General features: G+C 48.2%; 3 protein-coding genes across 6 annotated transcripts; 1 reads left to right on the forward strand and 2 right to left on the reverse strand.

Annotated features, from left to right (window-relative positions):
- Positions 1-438: 438 nt before the first annotated feature.
- On the reverse strand, positions 439-4,148 carry SCNM1 (sodium channel modifier 1). The gene is made up of 7 exons (XM_017877733.1): positions 3,973-4,148; positions 3,635-3,705; positions 3,150-3,238; positions 2,952-3,049; positions 2,756-2,844; positions 1,516-1,710; positions 439-591 (listed from the first exon to the last, which is right to left on the reverse strand). Exons 1-7 carry the CDS (start codon positions 4,021-4,023, stop codon positions 492-494), a joined length of 693 nt encoding a protein of 230 aa, XP_017733222.1. The 5' UTR covers positions 4,024-4,148; the 3' UTR covers positions 439-491.
- Positions 4,149-4,209: 61 nt separating this feature from the next.
- Positions 4,210-10,756, forward strand: LYSMD1 (LysM domain containing 1). Of its 3 annotated transcripts, none has more exons than XR_001886691.1 (4): positions 4,210-5,094; positions 8,428-8,792; positions 9,484-9,689; positions 10,049-10,756. XR_001886691.1 is itself a non-coding variant. In XM_017877734.1 (4 exons), the coding sequence occupies exons 2-4, from the start codon at positions 4,915-4,917 to the stop codon at positions 9,620-9,622; spliced, it is 684 nt and encodes a 227-aa protein (XP_017733223.1). In that variant the 5' UTR covers positions 4,210-4,488; positions 4,842-4,914; the 3' UTR covers positions 9,623-10,756. The 3 variants fall into 3 exon arrangements, 2 of the variants coding, with proteins under 2 accessions (XP_017733223.1, XP_017733224.1); XM_017877734.1 differs by having other exon boundaries at positions 4,210-4,488; positions 4,842-5,094; positions 9,484-10,756; XM_017877735.1 differs by having other exon boundaries at positions 4,210-4,429; positions 4,842-5,094; positions 9,484-10,756.
- Positions 10,755-13,904, reverse strand: TNFAIP8L2 (TNF alpha induced protein 8 like 2). 2 transcript variants are annotated; one of them, XM_017877737.1, is made up of 2 exons: positions 13,815-13,904; positions 10,755-11,811 (listed from the first exon to the last, which is right to left on the reverse strand). In XM_017877737.1, the coding sequence occupies exon 2, from the start codon at positions 11,804-11,806 to the stop codon at positions 11,252-11,254; it is 555 nt and encodes a 184-aa protein (XP_017733226.1). In that variant the 5' UTR covers positions 11,807-11,811; positions 13,815-13,904; the 3' UTR covers positions 10,755-11,251. The 2 variants fall into 2 exon arrangements, with proteins under 2 accessions (XP_017733226.1, XP_017733225.1); XM_017877736.1 differs by having other exon boundaries at positions 10,755-11,838.
- Positions 13,905-17,213: the final 3,309 nt, after the last annotated feature.

Consider the following 17,213-nt stretch of genomic DNA (forward strand, 5'->3'; position numbering starts at 1 on the left):
AGAAGGTGGGGGAGGGGTTAGAAGTATGGAGAGCTGTGGCTGGGCGCGGTGGCTCACGCCTGTAATCCCAGCACTTTGGGAGGCCGAGACGGGCGGATCACAAGGTCAGGAGATCGAGACCATCCTGGCTAACACAGTGAAACCCCATCTGTACTAAAAATACAAAAAATTAGCTGGGTGTTGTGGTGCGCGCCTGTAGTCCCAGCTACTCAGGGGGCTAAGGCAGGAGAATGGCGTGAACCTGGGAGGCAGAGCTTGCAGTGAGCCGAGATTGGGCCACTGCACTCCAGCCTGGGTGACAGAGCAAGACTCCGCCTCAAAAAAAAAAAAAAAAAAGAGGTATGGAGAGCTGTGTATGTTGCAGGAAAGGAGTAGTTGGATTGAGAATTAACAGATCTGAAATCCTGAGATCCGACAAGGAACCAGACTTAAGGAACGTTAAGTTCTTAGCACCCATTGTAGTGTATTTGTGAATGAATGGGAAAAGGGTGTCAGTCCAAGGGGAGATCAGGTGGTTCCTCCTCATCAGAGTCAAACTCAACATTTTCATCTTTTACCCATCGACCTCGTCCATCTGGGATCCATCCTGAACTGGAAACATCAAAGAAAAGAGCATCGATCAGGAAAGAGGCTTATTAAGAAGTTAGTGGTGAGCTCACACCTGTAATCCCAGCACTTTGGGAGGCCAAGGTGGGTGGATCACTTGAGGTCAGGAGTTCAAGACCAGCATGACCAACATGGTGAAACCCTGTCTCTACCAAAAAAAAAAGTTAGTGGTGAGAAAAAATTGAGAGCCATGTAAGTTGGGTGGCTAAAACAAAACGAAAGCAAAGATAAAAAACAACAATAGGAGGCCGGGTATGGTGGCTCACGCCTGTAATCCCAGCACTTTGGGAGGCCAAGGCAGGTGGATCACCTGAGGTCGGGAGTTCAAGACCAGCCTGATCAACATGGAGAAATCCTGTCTCTACTAAAAATACAAAATTAGCTGGGAATGCCTATAATCCCAGCTACTCGGGAGGCTGAGGCAAGAGAATCGCTTGAACCCCGGAGGCGGAGGTTGCGGTGAGCCGAGATTGTGTCATTGCACTCCAGCCTGGGGAACACACAAAACTCTGCCTCAAAAAAAAACAAAAACGGGGGGCGGGCACGGTGGCTCACGCCTGTAATCCCAGCACTTTGGGAGGCCGAGGTGGGTGGATCACAAGGTCAGGAGACTGAGACCATCCTCACCAACATAGTGAAACCCCGCCTCTACCAAAACACAAAAAATAAGCCGGGCATGGTGGCACATGCTTGTAATCCCAGCTACTCGAGAGGCTGAGGCAGGGGAATCGCTTGAACCTGGGAGGCAGAGGTTGCAGTGAGCTGAGATGAGATCACACCACTGCACTCCAGCCTGGTGACAGAGCGAGACTCTGTCTCAAAAAAAAAAAAAACAAAACAAAAAAAAAAGCTTTGAAACAAGAAGGGTCAGAGAAAGACAATTTGAGGAAACTGGTTAGGCACACTCACCTTCGAAGGGTGAGATAATGGTCCAAGGCTCGTCTTCTTGTTGGGCTCATGGGTGCAGGAGCTGAGACAGTTGCTGACTCCTCGGCCTGTGGACCAGCCCCAGGTTCAGGTTCCCTACTGATCTTTTCACTTTGGAGTTCGACCTCTGAGGGTGGCACAGGGGAAAGGGAGACAGAGGGACCAGGGGCTTCTGGTCTAGGTAGAGAAGAATAGTTTGTAAAAGCAGTAAGGGAAAGGGCCAACTCTCCTATGACTCCCAACCTCTTAAAACAGTGTTTCTTAAACTATATTTTTCAAGATATTAGTAAGTTGTGCATACAAAGGATTTTAGAATCATGAATTTGGGAAAGGCTAGCTTTAAATTTTACAAGTTTTTTTTAATTCTTAAGACTTTGTGGCCGGGCGCGGTGGCTCAAGCCTATAATCCCAGCACTTTGGGAGGCCAAGACGGGCGGATCACGAGGTCAGGAGATTGAGACCATCCTGGCTAACATGGTGAAACCCTGTCTCTACTAAAAAAAAAAAAATAATACAAAAAACTAGCCAGGCGAGGTGGCGGTCGCCTGTAGTCCCAGCTATTCGGGAGGCTGAGGCAGGAGAATGGCGTAAACCCGGGAGGCGGAGCTTGCAGTGAGCCGAGATCTGGCCACTGCACTCCAGCCTGGGCGACAGAGCAAGACTCCGTCTCAAAAAAATAAAAATTAAAATAAAAAAAAAAGACTTTGTATAGCTTTTAAAACTGTTACTCTTCAAGTAGAATTACAAAGTGACATTTCCCAAACTTTATTTAAAAATCACAAAATTCTTCTTTTCTTCTTCTTTTGAGATGGAGTCTCACTCTGTCACCTAGGCTGGAGTGAAGTGGCATGATCCTGGCTCACAGCAACCTCTGCCTCACGGATTGAAGCAATTCTTCCATCTCAGCCTCTTGAGTGGCTGGAATTACAGGCACACACCACACATCCAGCTAATTTTTTATATTTTTGGTAGAGACGGGGTTTCAGCATGTTGGCCAGGCTGGTCTTGAACTCCTGACCTCAAGTGATCCACCCGCCGAAGCCTCCAAAAGTGCTGGGATTACCAGTGTGAGCCACCGTGCCCGGCCAAAATTCTCCTTTTCTTGAAACACTAAGTAACATCTCCAGAACGCTAGTATTCCTCAGAATACAGACTGGAAAACACTTTTAGAGCCCTCTGTCTCCTTCTGAGCCTTCCTACCTCTGGCTTTCCCCTCCCATACCTGTACTTCCGGCGGCAGCAACTGTTATAGTGGGGAGCTCTGTGCAGAGCACTCTGGGTGATAAGTCGTGTCTGGGTTAGCAGAGGAGCCTGGTAAGAAGGTGGGAGACAGAGTCAGAGCCTTCAGCCCTCTGCCCTTCCAGCCTGGTGTGTGCAGCAGGGTCTTGCCTAGAACACACTCTCCACTCTCTGATTACCTCAGCTTTGGTTTCTTCCCTCCTCAATTCATTCTGATGTCTTGAATTCTGCTTCCTTTCCTTTCCCGGCTGCTTCTTGCCATAGAAAAGCTGCAAGCCTGAAGAGAAAGGGAAACAGAATTAAAAGCATAGCACCAAGACTGGTGTGCAGAGATTTCGAGGTTTTATTCCCCATCCCCTAGCTTCCCCCGAACTTACTGGACAGATGTTTCTTGCCCGCACGGTGGGCAGTCAGCATGGCCAGGGTGTCCAGTACCGGTCGATGGGGGCAAATGGCACAAGCAAAGCTGAGCAGGGGTAGAGAAGAGGATAACTGGTCCAGGGGAAGAGGGTTGGGCCTGTCCCTGCCGTAAGCCCCACCCTGTCCTAGCAGTCTTTGCAAAACCCAACTCCCTGGTGACCCAATCTCCACTTCTTCCAATCCTCACTGGCCGCCAAAGAATCCTAGATACTCCTGCTGTCCTAATTAATAACAAAAGTTTTTTGAAGCCGGGCGTGGTGGCGTGCGCCTGTAATCCCAGCTAACCGCGACGCTGAGGAGGCAGGATCACTTGAGCCCTGGAGTTCAAGGACAACCTGGGCAACACAGCGAGACCTCCGTCTCAAAGAAAAAAAAAAAAAAAAAAAGTCTGTTGAGCCTCTAACCGTAAAACCCTCAGGCTTGAGCCACTCGTCGCTCTTACCGTCCATCCCGAAGCATCAGCGCCTCATCCTCTGGGATGTAACTGGCTAGGAGGTCCCCGACTCTTCTTTTCTGCAGGGAGTAAGGGAAGAAATCCGGACGGGATCAGCGGGATAGGAGACAGGGATGGAAGTGAAATGACAGAAATGAGGAGTCAAACGGAATAAGGACCCTGGGGAGAACAGTGATCATAGACCGAAAAAGGAGTCACTACACAGCTCTAAGTCGCCTGGTTCTTTCCTTCACCCCCGAGTTGTTGCCAGAGCAATGAAACAAAGCTCCTTCCCAACCTTCAGAGAGCGACTGAAGAGGATGCAGATCCTCTCCGCTCACGCTTACTTTGAGCACATTGAGTTGACTCCAATCGTCTCCTTCTCTCTTGAAAGACATCACGACTGTGAGTCCCAGAAGTGATAAATTCTCTTGTTTCGGTTTCGCCACTCCTCCAGGCCACCGTAGCAAGAGCGGGACAGCGCCTTCTCTTTTTCTTTCTCTTCCTGTCGGCCTCCGTACTTCCGGGGATGCACTTCCACGCATGCATTGCGCCATCCGGATATCCACTCTCTGGAGCGTGGAGGGAACTGCATTTCCTATGGTGCCGTGCGACTCCGCACACGCGAAGCCTTTTGGGAAATGAAGTCTTTTCTCAAAGACCTTGCCGCTCAGCTGGATCCAGGCCCTTGCATCTTGGTGGATCTGAGGCGTTTGGAGGGACAAGAACCTAGATGTGGAGCCGAAATTTGAGGGTGTGACCTATCTGATGCGGAGCGGACCTTTGAGGATCTCTGAGTGAAAGGTGTACTACAAATTCTCGCAATCCTCACGCTCTTCGTCTGCGGCGACAGTTCACCTGGGGTGGGCCTGATTTGTTCCTGGCTCTAGCAAACAAACCCCGGGACCGGGCGGAGCTGGGATGTGGGAGCGCCCTGAGGCCAGGCTACTTGGGGGCAAACTGAGGAAAGAGTGTTGAGGATTATTTCTAGAGTTCAAAGGTCAGAGATCAATGTAGCGAGGAGTTGTGGGGGAGTTCAAAGTCGGAGGGGTGCTTGGGGCGAATCAGGGAGGGACTGAATACTCAAGGGACAAATTTGTGGATAAGGACTTGGAGGGAGGAGAAACCGGGAGGGGGCAGGTGGCGTAGTGCTGGGGAGGCGGGGACACAGGGGAAGAGAGAAGGGGAAAGGAATCCCCTGAATATCCATTCCCAGACTTCAGGCCTGTCACTCGCAGTCTCGGTCGGGCCTCCCCAAGTTGCAACCTAGCTGTCGGCAGGGTGAAGAGATGGCTTCCCCGTCTAGACAGCCCCCGCCAGGGGGGTCAGGACTGCTTCACGGGAGCCGGGCTCGTTCATATGGAAGCCTGGTGCAATCAGCCTGCTCCCCAGTGAGGGAAAGACGCCTGGAGCATCAGTTGGAGCCCGGAGACACCCTGGCTGGACTAGCACTCAAATATGGGGTGACGGTGAGTTTTCCAGGATTGGGGTGCAGACAACAGTCAGGAGGGATTTAGTCCTGAGAAGAATGTAGTGGCCCTTCTAGGTAACCTCCCCTGAAATGTTCCTAATGTGTTGAACTCTGTTCTGCCTTTATCTTTGTTTTCCCATCACAGTGTTGCACTGCCTGGTTGGGACAAGTCCTGCCCTACTATTCCAATGGAGAGGAGCAGCTCCTATTTTATCATGCCAGACACTGTGCTAGGGGCTTCACATACGTTAGCTCATTTCGCCTTCACGTCCGTATCAAGTATACATTTATTGTTGCCTTTTGGCAGATGAAGAAACTGAGACTTGGATTGGTTAACCATTTTGACTAAGGTCAAATAATGAGTGTCAGATTTGGGATTCAAACAAGTCTGTCTGACTCTATTAACCACACAGAAAATTTTACATTGAGAGTGATTAAACGTTTACAGCAAATAATGGAGAGCTTATTTTTAGTTCTCAGTTCCTAAAGTGCCTACCTCTCCTTGCTCTTGGTTCCTCCTCAATGCTCTGCCTTCTTTCTAGTAAGGCGGCTTCCCTAGCACAAAACAGGTACTCTACACCAAGTATTTCAGGTCATGCATGGGGAAATTGGATAGATGTAAAATGTATAGCATTGAAGTTGATGAGGTTACTCCCCCTACCCCCACCCCTGTTTTCTTGTTCCATCTCACTCAAGCAAATGTTGAATTTAGCCAACATTTTTATGCTTGCTGTACTTAAAGCACTGTGATAACTTTTCTGGGAGATAGAAACTTAAACTATATGGTTGCTGTCCTCATGTAATTTATGGCCTAATGAGAAATGAACAGGTACACAAATAATGATTACAAGTGACAGAATGTGGTGAATTTGTAAAGGTATTAGGAAAGAATCAGGGCCAGGCATGGTGGCTCACCCCTGTAATCCTAGCATTTTGGGAGGCCGAGGCAAGTGGATCACCTAAGGTTTTGAGTATGAGACCAGTCTGGCTAAATGGCAAAACACTGTCTCAACTAAAAATACAAAAATTATCCGGGCGTGGTGGTGCTCGCCTGAAATCCCAGCTACTCAGGAGGCTGAGGCAGAAGAATTGCTTGAACCTGGGAGGTGAAGGTTGTGATGAGCTGAGATCGCACCACTGCACTCCAGCACTCCAGTCTGGGCAACAGAGCGAGACTCTGTCTCAAAAAAAAAAAAAGAAAAGGATAGGAAATCAGAAAGATTAAATTTTAGTTGGAAAGGGGCTGGGGTGGGCCAGGCGTGGTGGCTCATACCTGTGCTGTAATCCTGGCACTTAGGGAGGCTGAGGCGGGTGGATTGCTTGAGCTCAGGAGTATAGGACCAGCCTGGGCAATGTGGTGAAACCCCATCTCTACAACAAATACAAAAATTAGCTGGGCATGATGGCATGTGCCTGTAATCCCAGCTACTGGGGAGGCTGAGGCGGAGGATCACTTGAGCCTGGGAGGCGGAGGTTGCAGTGAACTGAGATTGTGCCACTACACTCCAGGCTGGGCAACAGAGTGAGACCTTGTCTCCAAAAAAAAAAAAAGAAGAAGAAAATACTAATATACTATATCTGTAGTTTCTATATTTCATTATCTAATTATTATAATAATTAGATAATTATAATTAATAACTTTTAAATAAAGCATTAATGAGCGCCTGCTATGTGTCAAGGTCTGTAGGATGCTAACGACTGCCTGGAGATACAGAGACGGCAAGTCACAATCCTTGCCTTTAAAGAACTCATAGGGTTTAGGCAAAGCAAATATTTAAAGAGGTGAATAATATTATAGTAGGGTTATGTATTATTATAGCAATATTTACAGTATGCATTAGAAGCCCTGAAGAAAGTAACACAAAAGGAGTGGTAGTTGATGAATAGAAGTTTTCCAAGCAGAGAATGGGATAGTAGAGGGGCAGGAGCATTTCAGGCAGAAGTAACAGCATGAATAAAGTGTGAAAAAGATCATGGAATGTTCAAAGAAAAATAAAAAGTTCAGGATAGCAAAATGTAGAGGTGGCAAAGGGAGATTAATCTAGACATTTCCTTTGGGAGCTGGATTGAGAAAGCCCTTGAATGCTAATTTGGTTTTTATCTTTAGCCAATGAGGAGCCCATAGGAGGTTTGTAAGCAGGGTAGTGGGTTAATCAGATTTATTTTTTTAGAAAGATAGATGCCAAGAGGAGGATGAGTAGAAATAGAGCGAGGAAGGCCAGTTAAACTGATGCAATAACCCCAGATGAGAAATACTTCGGGTCTATTTTAAATCTTTGGCAGTAGGCCTGAAGATGAGACCAGACGTGAGAGAGATTTTTGAAGCAGTTTTGTTGACCACTTGGAATGGTGATGAAAGGCAAGTATTAGTTAAGGATGACATTGATGTTTCTACCTTGGAAGGCCAGGCAGATAGATGGTGATGCCAGTCACTGGGTCCAGTGATGAATAGATAGGTCAAAATAAGTATTTATTACTGACATTGTTAATAGTATAGTGTGAAAACCTTCCCCAGAAGCAGTGAAAAGACCCAGGATTGTCGTTCTAGCTGTGTCATTAACTTGATAGATAATTTCAGGCAAGTAGCTTAACCTCTCTGAGCCTCAGTTCCTTCATTTTTATTTATTTATTCATTTATTTTTATTTTATTTATTTTTTTTAGAAATGGGGTCTCACTATATTGCTCAGGCTGGAGTCTAATTCCTGGGCTCAAGCTGTCCTCCCGCCTCAGCTTCCTGAGTAGCTGGAATTACAGGCATCAGACATTGTGCCCAGCTTGTACAATAAGTTTTAAAATGTAAGGGGCCCTAAGACCAAAAGTGTGAAAACCACTCATCTATAAAGTAGAAATAATGTCAGCCCTTTGTACTTTAGCTTGGTTGTTATGGAATCAAAGAAGACTCTGTGCAGTCACTTTAAAAAGCTCGAGATGCAATATAAGATTTGATCATTATGGCCGGGCGCGGTGGCTCAAGCCCTGTAATCCCAGCCACTACTTCGGGAGGCCAGACGGCGGATCACAAGGTCAGGAGGATCCGAGACCATCCCTGGCGAACACGATGAAACGCCCCGTCTCTACTAAAAATACCAAAAAAAACTCGCTGGGCCAAGGTGGCGGGCGCCTGTAATCACAGGCCCACTTGGGAGGCTTGAGGGCAGGAGAATGGCAATGAACCCGGGAGCGCGCGTCCTCGCACGTCGGCTGAGATCCGGAACTTGCACTCCAGCTGCGGCGACAGAGCGAGACTCCTCAAAAAAAACAAAAACACAAAAAAAAGATTGATCTATTATTACTGTCCTTAATTTTGTTGACTCTTTTTTTTTTTTTAAGATGGAACAGATTAAACGTGCAAACCGCCTTTATACTAATGACTCCATCTTCCTGAAGAAAACTCTCTACATCCCCATCCTGACAGAGCCCAGAGACCTGTTCAATGGTTTGGATTCTGAGGAAGAGAAAGATGGAGAGGAAGAAGTACACCCAAGTAACGATGAAGTTTGGCCACACTCAACTGAGAGGAAGAAACAAGAGACAGGAGCAGGACGTGCCAATGGTGAAGTCTTCCCCACACCTGGCCAGGAAACCCCCACACCCATCCATGACCTCTCTGCCTCTGATTTCCTTAAGAAGCTTGATTCACAGATCAGCCTGTCCAAGAAGGCTGCTGCCCAGAAGCTGAAGAAAGGGGAAAGTGGGTGAGTGTTGAATGGTTCCTTATAAGTTCCTCCCTAGACTCCTCCATTCTTCCTATCTTACCTAACCACAAACACAAGTAAGTAAGCGCAGTGCCAACAGAGGCAAGGTGATACCTTTCCCCCATGTGGCCCCAAAGCAATGAGCAGAGACGATGCCTGCTGACACAGGTAGAGGCAGTGGGAAACTGGGTTCTGTGTTCTTATTGGAGTCAGACAGTTGACTTTTTTTTTTTGAGATGGGGTCTCGCTGTGTTGCCCAGGCTAAAGTGCGTGGCGCAAGCTCTGCCTCCTGGGTTCACGCCATTCTCCTGCCTCAGCCTCCCGAGTAGCTGGGACTACAGGCGCCCGCCACCACGCCTGGCTGATTTTTTGTATTTTTAGTAGAGACAGGGTTTCATTGTGTTAGCCAGGATGGTCTCGATCTCCTGACCTCATGATCTGCCCGCCTCAGCCCCCAAAGTGCTGGGATTACAGGCGTGAGCCACCACACCCAGCCGGCAGTTAACTATTTTTACTGCTCTGGTCATCCATGAAGGAGCATTAGGGTTAGGATTTATCTAGAAGGTATTGAGACTGTCTTGAAGCAACCAGCTTATGTATTAGAAGACAGCTTTCCATGTACCTCTCACTTAGCCCATTGTGAGGTTCTTCCCTTGATCTGTCACTCTTTCCCCCCTTTCCTCACTTGCAGGGTACCTGGGGAGGATGCAGGTCTCCACCTGAGCTCCCCTCGGATGCAGCAACGAGCAGTCCTAGGTCCCGTGCCGCTGACCCGTACCTCTCGGACCCGGACACTACGGGACCAGGAGGATGAAATCTTCAAACTCTGATGTCCCCAGAACTGACTGAGAGAAGCAAGATGTTGAAGGAGAAACTTCAGGGGGAGAGGAGCCTGAGGTGAGGCTCAAGAACATGGCTTACTAGCCTGCCTCCCTCCACTCCAGCCATCTTCCCCAGCCTCCTTGTCTGCCAAAAATTCCTTGGCCTGGGGCAGTTTTATTGGCAAGATTAGGGAATGGGAACTGGACCTTTCCCAGTTCTTGGGCTGAATCTAGAGTTGAGTCCTTTAGACTCAAAAGGCTCTTTTTATATCCCTGTTGCCTTTCCTATCCTTTTTACCATTCCCTGGCCTTAGAACAGGGAAGCAGAGACTCCCCCTCAGCTTCTTCCTCATCTCCACCTATGTGACATAATTTATTTGGTGCTAATATTGAAGTAATATTTATTTGCTATATTTTATTCCTTCCCACTCTTAGCTTAAAAATGGCATTTCTATAGCCCTGGGGTGAAGATAACCCGGGAACAGTGAGCCAGTGAGTGCTGGTTCTCCACCTTCCCCACCTTGTTGGCCAGACATGTGATTGAGGATGAGGCAATCGGTGACCTAGCCTACCACAGAGAATGGATGACTGCTGGCCTTTTCTCCAATCTTAAAGGGACAGATTTGAACTGCGTATTTTTTTTTTTTTTTTGGTACCCCATTCCTGTTGAATGGGCTCAGTCTTGACTAACCAATTCCCTGTAACTTTTTCACAATTCTTGACCCTGAGAAAAAGCAGCACTGTAGGGACCCGAACCCTCCATTCTACCAGTTCACCCTTCTGACCTGTTCTGCTCAGCCTGTGGTGAGGGGAACAGATGGAAGGAGGCTTTCCTTGGGGTTTGAAGAGGAAGCCAGTTGTGAGAGTCTCTTTGTTACACCCCCTCCCCTCCAGACCCTCTCTCTCTATGCCTTCCTCCTCACTGCATATTTATTTGCGATTTGTAGCACTGATCTATGGTACAGTTTTGTTTGTTTCTCAAACAGAAGTAGGTAAGGGAACCTCAATAATAATGGAAATCTCCCTCAGTCTCCTGTTTGGAAATGATGAAAGGTGAGAGAAGTGGTGTTTATATACCTCCTTTCTTCTGTGATGACTATAAGGTATACGAAGCTGGACAGATTAAACATTGAGCCCTGTGCATATTCTAGTAGTTTTATTTCCCCTGTGAGAATCTCCCCTGCCCTAGCCCCTTCCTCCTGCACTCTGGAACAGAGCCTCTGGCATCTGTCCAAGCTCTGTTTCTAAGGGCCACCTTCCCCTCTTCTGTCTTTAGTGTCCCCAAAGGGGTTCTCTGGGCTGTGCCTTCTTTCCTTGGTTCACATGGGAGGGGGCTTCCCTGTTTCAGAAGTCCCTTATGGGAGAAATAGAGATCCAAGTTTCACTTCACCTTTTTCAGGCAGTTCTGTTTCCTGTCCTGGGGCTGGAGTGGGAGAGAGGCCTCACCCCTCAGCATTGCTCCTTCTCCACCAGCTGTTTGGGGATGGGCTGGTCTCAGAGTCAGAAGCACTCTTGGGAAGGAATGAAGCCTGAAGATTGAAAAGCGTTAGTGGCAGCTGAGCAGGGTTAGGAAGCTCATTATCTGTGTTTTCTCAGTCAGCCATTTTGTCAAAGTGGAATGTGCTAGACTCAGGGCTCTCAGAGCTTCCCTTCATCTAGCAGCTTCCTGAGCCCATCACAGATCTTGCCAAGGTGCTGAGTGAAGTCAGGCCCATAGAGGGCTGTGAGCAGACCTGGGTCAGAGAAGTGATCAAACACGTGGCGGATGCGGCCATGTGACTTGGGCGTGAGGTGGTGTTCCACCAACTCCAGCAGCACATCCCGGCACTCCGTCAGCAGGCCAGCCAGAACAGCAGCCTCGAAGGTGAAGTCTACCTCGCCAAAGCTAAGTGCCGTCATGGCACCCTGCCGCAGCTTCTGGCGAAAGCGGGTAGCCAGGGCCAGCTCACTGGGGCCAAAGGAGCCATTGCGGTGCAGTACTGCCACCTTGACAGCCACTTTGATCAGGTCCTTGATCACGCGCTGGGCCTGGGGCCGGCTGTGCGTGTACTCCTTGGACACACGGTAGAGCTCATCTAGCACCTCACTGCTTGTCTCATCTATGAAGAGATGAGCCACAGACCGACCCGCCATCTTACTCAGTAGCTTCTTCTCTGCTTGCAGTGCCAGACTCTTTGAGCTGAAGGACTCCATGGGTCCTGGAGAGTGGGGTATGTGGTCAGTCACTAGAAGAAAGGCCACAGGTTTCCTTAGAAAGAGAAAAATGACTTTTCCCCTTTCTGTTGCTTCTTTAGTTTCCATGTCATCATCATCTTTTTTTGTCATCCTCCCCGCCCCCTGGGGCCCCTCAGTCCTCTATGCCTTTCTCCTGCTTTTTCCACTTAGTGCTGTAGCAAATCTTGACTCCAAAACAGCCCATGGGAGTGGCGATAGCTCCGGCTGGAGGAATGTGGGCACATGGGAGGCTAGCCTAGCACAAGTTATATCTCAAGGGGAAGTAGGCTGTTGCTGCTGCAGTGAAGACAGGGCTTACCTGACAGATAATTCTTTTTTTTGAGACGGAGTCTTGCTTTGTCACCCAGGCTGGAGTGCAGGGGTGCGATCTCTGTTCACTGCAACCTCCACCTCCCGGGTTCAAGCTATTCTCCTGCCTCAGCCTCCCAAGTAGTTGGGATTACAGGCACCCACCACTATGCCCGGCTAATTTTTGTATTTTTTAGTAGAGATAGGGTTTCACCGTGTTGGCCACAGGCTGGTCTTGATCTCCTGACCTCGTGATCCACCCACCTTGACCTCCCCAAGTGCTGGGAATATAGGTGTGAGCCACCACGCCCAGCCTGACAGAATTCTTACAGCTACCATTTTTGGACACTGACTCTGTGCCATATGTCTGTGTGGTATAGGTATAGCTTGTTTAGGTATAGCTTGTTTTGTTGTGGTATTGGTATAGGTATAGCTTGTTTTACAGCTGAGCAAATGATACTTACATTAAATAATTTACCCAAGATCAAACACAACTCATTTTTTGGCCCCCAAAGCCAGTGGCAGCTATTTCACTGTACTTCCTTTAAAGTAAGAAGCATAAGCATCCCAGGAATCCTAATAGGAGTAATAACTAACATTTACTGAGAACCTACTATGTGCCAAGTGCTTTATGTCAGTCATCTTAGTCTTCCCAATCCTGTATAAGGTTAAGGTAGGTATTCCCATTTTGCAGTGAGAAAACTGAAGCTAAGAGAAATTTAGCAATTTGGCCAAAGTCACTAGTAAATAGTAAAGATGGGCTTCAAACCAAATAATCCAGAGAAACCTCCTTCCCCGGAATGCTCCCAGTATGGTTAAAGCCAACTGAGGAAGCACAAGAAATCAGCACCTCAAGAACGGCAGGCAGTCCTGAAGGTCTGAGCCTTCTGCTACACTGAACTCACGACCTTCTTGGCGGCATATCAGCTCCATGTGTCCAGGGTTCTCTCCCCATGGTCTTCACCTGTGGTTCTTCTGATTGTTTTGCTTCTTACTTCCCCCTCCCCTGCTCTGCAGGATGTGGCTGTGACCGCAGTGAGGAGCAGCCTCGCCCTCTCCCCCAAACCAAAATGGGAGTCTGAAGAGGCAGGGGAGGTGGGGACTGAGGGGGTTTCTTCCCCAGCTGAATCCGTCCAGTGGAAACCTGAACCTTGCTTTGCTCCCAGCTTGCCTTGGGGCTTTCTGGACCATGTTCCCCAGCCGGAAGAGGAGATTGCTCCATGTGAGCCTTCCTTCCTCCTTGGCCTTCCTGTTACCCAGCTCTCCAATGCCCCCATTGCCGTCTCACATTTGTTCCGGTGTCCTCTCCCTCTCTCCCTATTTCAGTCTCCCTTTTTCTCTTGTCTGGGTCCTCCCTATAATCCTCTCTGGCCTGGCCATACTCTCCCTCTGGCCCTTATCTGTCTATCTCCTTGTCTCCTAAGACTTCCTTGCATTTCACACACATCCATACAGATATGGATCCACCTGCATCCCTCAGCCCTGCCCCACTGCATCCAAAACCAGGTCTTTCAGAGGCTGCCTTGCCACCAGAAAAACTAAGTTAAGCTCTACAAAGGACCCAAGAATTGTACAAGCAAGAGTTTCACAATATGAAAAGCTAAGACTGAAAGAGCTGGAGACTCCTCTGCCGCCATTACCCCTAAAGTCTACCATTCTGTCACTGCCGGTCCCTCACCTGCTGTGCTGGGTGCCAGTCTTGCCTTGGATGTTCCGGGAAAGCTTACAGAATGGAGAAGCTTCACTTAGTGTGAGAGCCCTTTGACTTGGCCCCACCCCTTGAGCCCCGCCTACCTACTCTCTGCTCAACCTCCGGTTCATCACTACTGTCTCCAAGAAGGCCTCTGGCCCAAGAGCAACCTAGAAATAAGACAAAGGTCAAAAAGAGTGGAATTCTGTTGGAAACAGTCTTGATTCTTTGAAGGGGGAAAAGGGATTTGCATCCTCCACTCTCAAATTGCTTCTTCCTTTTCTTGCTGCCCAGTTCCTGGAGATCCTGTCCTTATATTTCTGCAGTACTGGGAAGGATGTAAAGTCCAAATTTCTGGGGTAGGAAACTAGTGGGAAAAGTTCTACAGATTGAAAGGTGGTGCTGTAGGGCGAGTATTTAATATATTATTCCAGTGAGTGCTAGGTAAGGGCACAGACTGTCACAACCCTTAATACTGAAGGGAGGAGGGTGCTGGACCAGGGCTGCTGCACTACAGGTGACCAGCAGGTGCCAGCACAGCACTGAATCACTAGCCTAGAGGAACAAGCCTACTGAGTTGCTTTTTTTTTTTTTTTTTTGAGACGGAGTTTTGCTCTTGTAGCCCAGGGTGGAGTGCAAAGGCGTGATCTCGGCTCACTGCGACCTCTGCTTCCCAAGTTCAAGTGATTCTCCTGCCTCAACCTCCCAAGTAGCTGAGATTACAGGCATGTGCCACCATGCCCGGCTTGTTTTGTATTTTTAGTAGAGACAGGGTTTCACCATGTTGGCCAGGATGGTCTCAAACTCCTGACCTCAGGTGATCCACCTTGGCCTCCCACAGTGCTGAGATTACAGGTGTGAGCCACTGCACGCCGCAGGGTGAGCTTTGTAGCTGCTAAAGGGATACAAAATGAGGAGCAGTCACAATTGAGTTTTGTTTGTTTGTTTGTTGTTTTGTTTTTGAGATAGGGTCTTGCTCTGTTGCCCAGGCTGGAGTGCAGTGGCATCATCACAGCTGACTGCAGCCTTGACCTCCTGAGCTCAAGAGATCTTCCTACTTCAGCCTCCCTAGTAGCTGGGACCAGAAGTGCACACCACCAGGCCTTCCTTTTTTTTTTTTGTAGAGAGGAGGGTCTCACTCTGTTGCCCAGGCTGAACTTCTAGGCTCAAGCAATCCTCCCACCTTGGCCTCCCAAAGTGTTGGGATTACAGGTGTGAGCCACTGCACCCATGCTGGAAGTCACAGTTGTTGAATGAGACAAAAACACTTGCCATCAAGAATCTTACAGGGAATCTGGACAGGGAGATAACATTAAGCGTAAATAACAGTAATACTAGTCAAACAATGCCATTAACTTTAATGGGGATTTAAATAATTTTGAAAGCTTAATTATGATAGGGCTTGGAAAGATAGATTCAACTACTTAATAGCCAGAGATGGGGAAGAAGTCCCAGATGATGGGGACGGCGTAAGCACATACAGGAAAAAAACATAATACAGGACATTCTCAGGAAGTGGTGATATATGTCTGGAATGTAGGTTGTTTGAGAGATAAGTGAAGAAGGAAAAAGATCAGATCACAGCAAGCTTTCAAAAAGTTGCTCCAGGCCGGGCGTGGTGGCTCACGCCTGTAATCCCAACACTTTGAGAAGTCAAGGTGGGTGGATCACCTGAGGTCAGGAGATCAAGACCATCCTGGCTAACACGGTGAAACCCTGTCTCTACTAAAAATACAAAAATTAGCTGAGCATGGTGGCATGCGCCTGTAGTCCCAGCTACTCGGGAAGCTGAGGCAGGAGATTCACTTGAACCAGGGAGACAGAGGTTGTAGTGAGCCGAGATAGCGCCACTGCACTCCAGCCTGGTGATAGAGTGACTCTGTCTCCAAAAAAAAAAAGAAAAGAAAAGAAAAAAACGAAAAGAAAAAGAATAAAGGGAATAAAAATATAAGAAGATACAAATACAATAATAACTTCTGGATTCAGATTCTGCTACCTAGTCTTCACCTGTTTTCCTCTCCAGTTTCAAACTCCCCTCCCTTCCTTCCTCCCTCCCTTCCTTCCTCCCTTCCTTCTTTCCTTCCTTCCTTCCTCCCTTCCTCCCTCCCTCCCTCCCTCCCTCCCTCCCTCTCTCCCTCTCTGTCTCTCTTTCTCTCTTTCTTTTCTTTCTTTCTCAGAGTCTTGCTCTGTCCCTGTCACCCAGGCTGGAGTGCAGTGATGTGATTTCAGCTCACTGCAGCCTCTGCCTTTCAGATTCAAGTGATTCTCCTGCTTCAGCCTCCCTGGTAGCTGGGATTACACCGCCACCACACCTGGCTAATTTTTGAATTTTTAGTAGAGACAGGGTTTCGCCATGTTGGCCAGGCTGGTCTCGAAATCCTGGCCTCAAACTATCTGCCTGTCTTGGCCTCCCAAAGTGCTGGGATTACAGGCACGAGCCATAGCACCCATCTGTAATTTGTGATTGTATTAACTGTCTACCCACTGAGCTCAGATTATGTTTTAGTGTCTGCATAGTGCTTGGCACATACTGTGCTCAATAAATATGTGCTGAAAGAATAAACTCAAAACATATCCAAAACCAGGATATGAGGAGAAAATGGTAGTAACATAGGAGTCACATGTTATAATGTTCATTTACTTCATTCTTGGGGAGGTCTTTTATTTTCTCTCTCTCTTTTTTTTTTTTTTTCCCATTGAGACAGAGTCTCACTTCTTTGCCTGGGGTGGAGTGCAGTGGTGCGATCTCAGCTCACTGCAACCTCTGCCTCCCAGGTTCAACAGATTCTCTGCCTCAGCCTCCTGACTAGCTGGGATTTCAAGCACCCACTGCCATGCCTGGCTAATTTTTGTATTTTTAGTAGAGACGGGGTTTCTACCATCTTGGCCAGGCTGGTCTTGAACTCCTCACCTTGTGATCCACCCACTTCAGCCTCCCAAACTGCTGAGATTACAGGCATGAGCCATCGCACCTGGCCAAAAACATTTTTTTTCTTTTTTTTGAGATGGAGTCTCGCTCTGTCACCCAGGCTGGAGTGCAGTGGCGCGATCTCAGCTCACTGCAACTTCCACCTCCCAGATTCAAGCAATTCTTCTGACTCAGCCTCCCGAGTAGCTGGGATTACAGGCATGTGCCACCATGCCTGGCTAATTTTTTTGTATTTTTGGTAGAGACGGAGTTTCACCATATTGGCCAGGCTGGTCTCGAGCTGTGATCCACCCACCTCGACCTTCCAAAGTGCTGGGATTACAGGTGTGAGCCACTGCGCCCGGCCACAAATTTTTTTTAGAGACAGGGTCTTGCTATCTTGCCCAGGCTGGAGAACAGTAGCTCAGTCATTGCTCACTGCAGCCTCGAACTTGTGGACTCAAACAGACCTCCTGCCT

This window comes from Rhinopithecus bieti, unplaced genomic scaffold, assembly GCF_001698545.2.
Source record: "Rhinopithecus bieti isolate Rb0 unplaced genomic scaffold, ASM169854v2 scaffold_10548, whole genome shotgun sequence".
Lineage (NCBI taxonomy): Eukaryota > Metazoa > Chordata > Mammalia > Primates > Cercopithecidae > Rhinopithecus > Rhinopithecus bieti.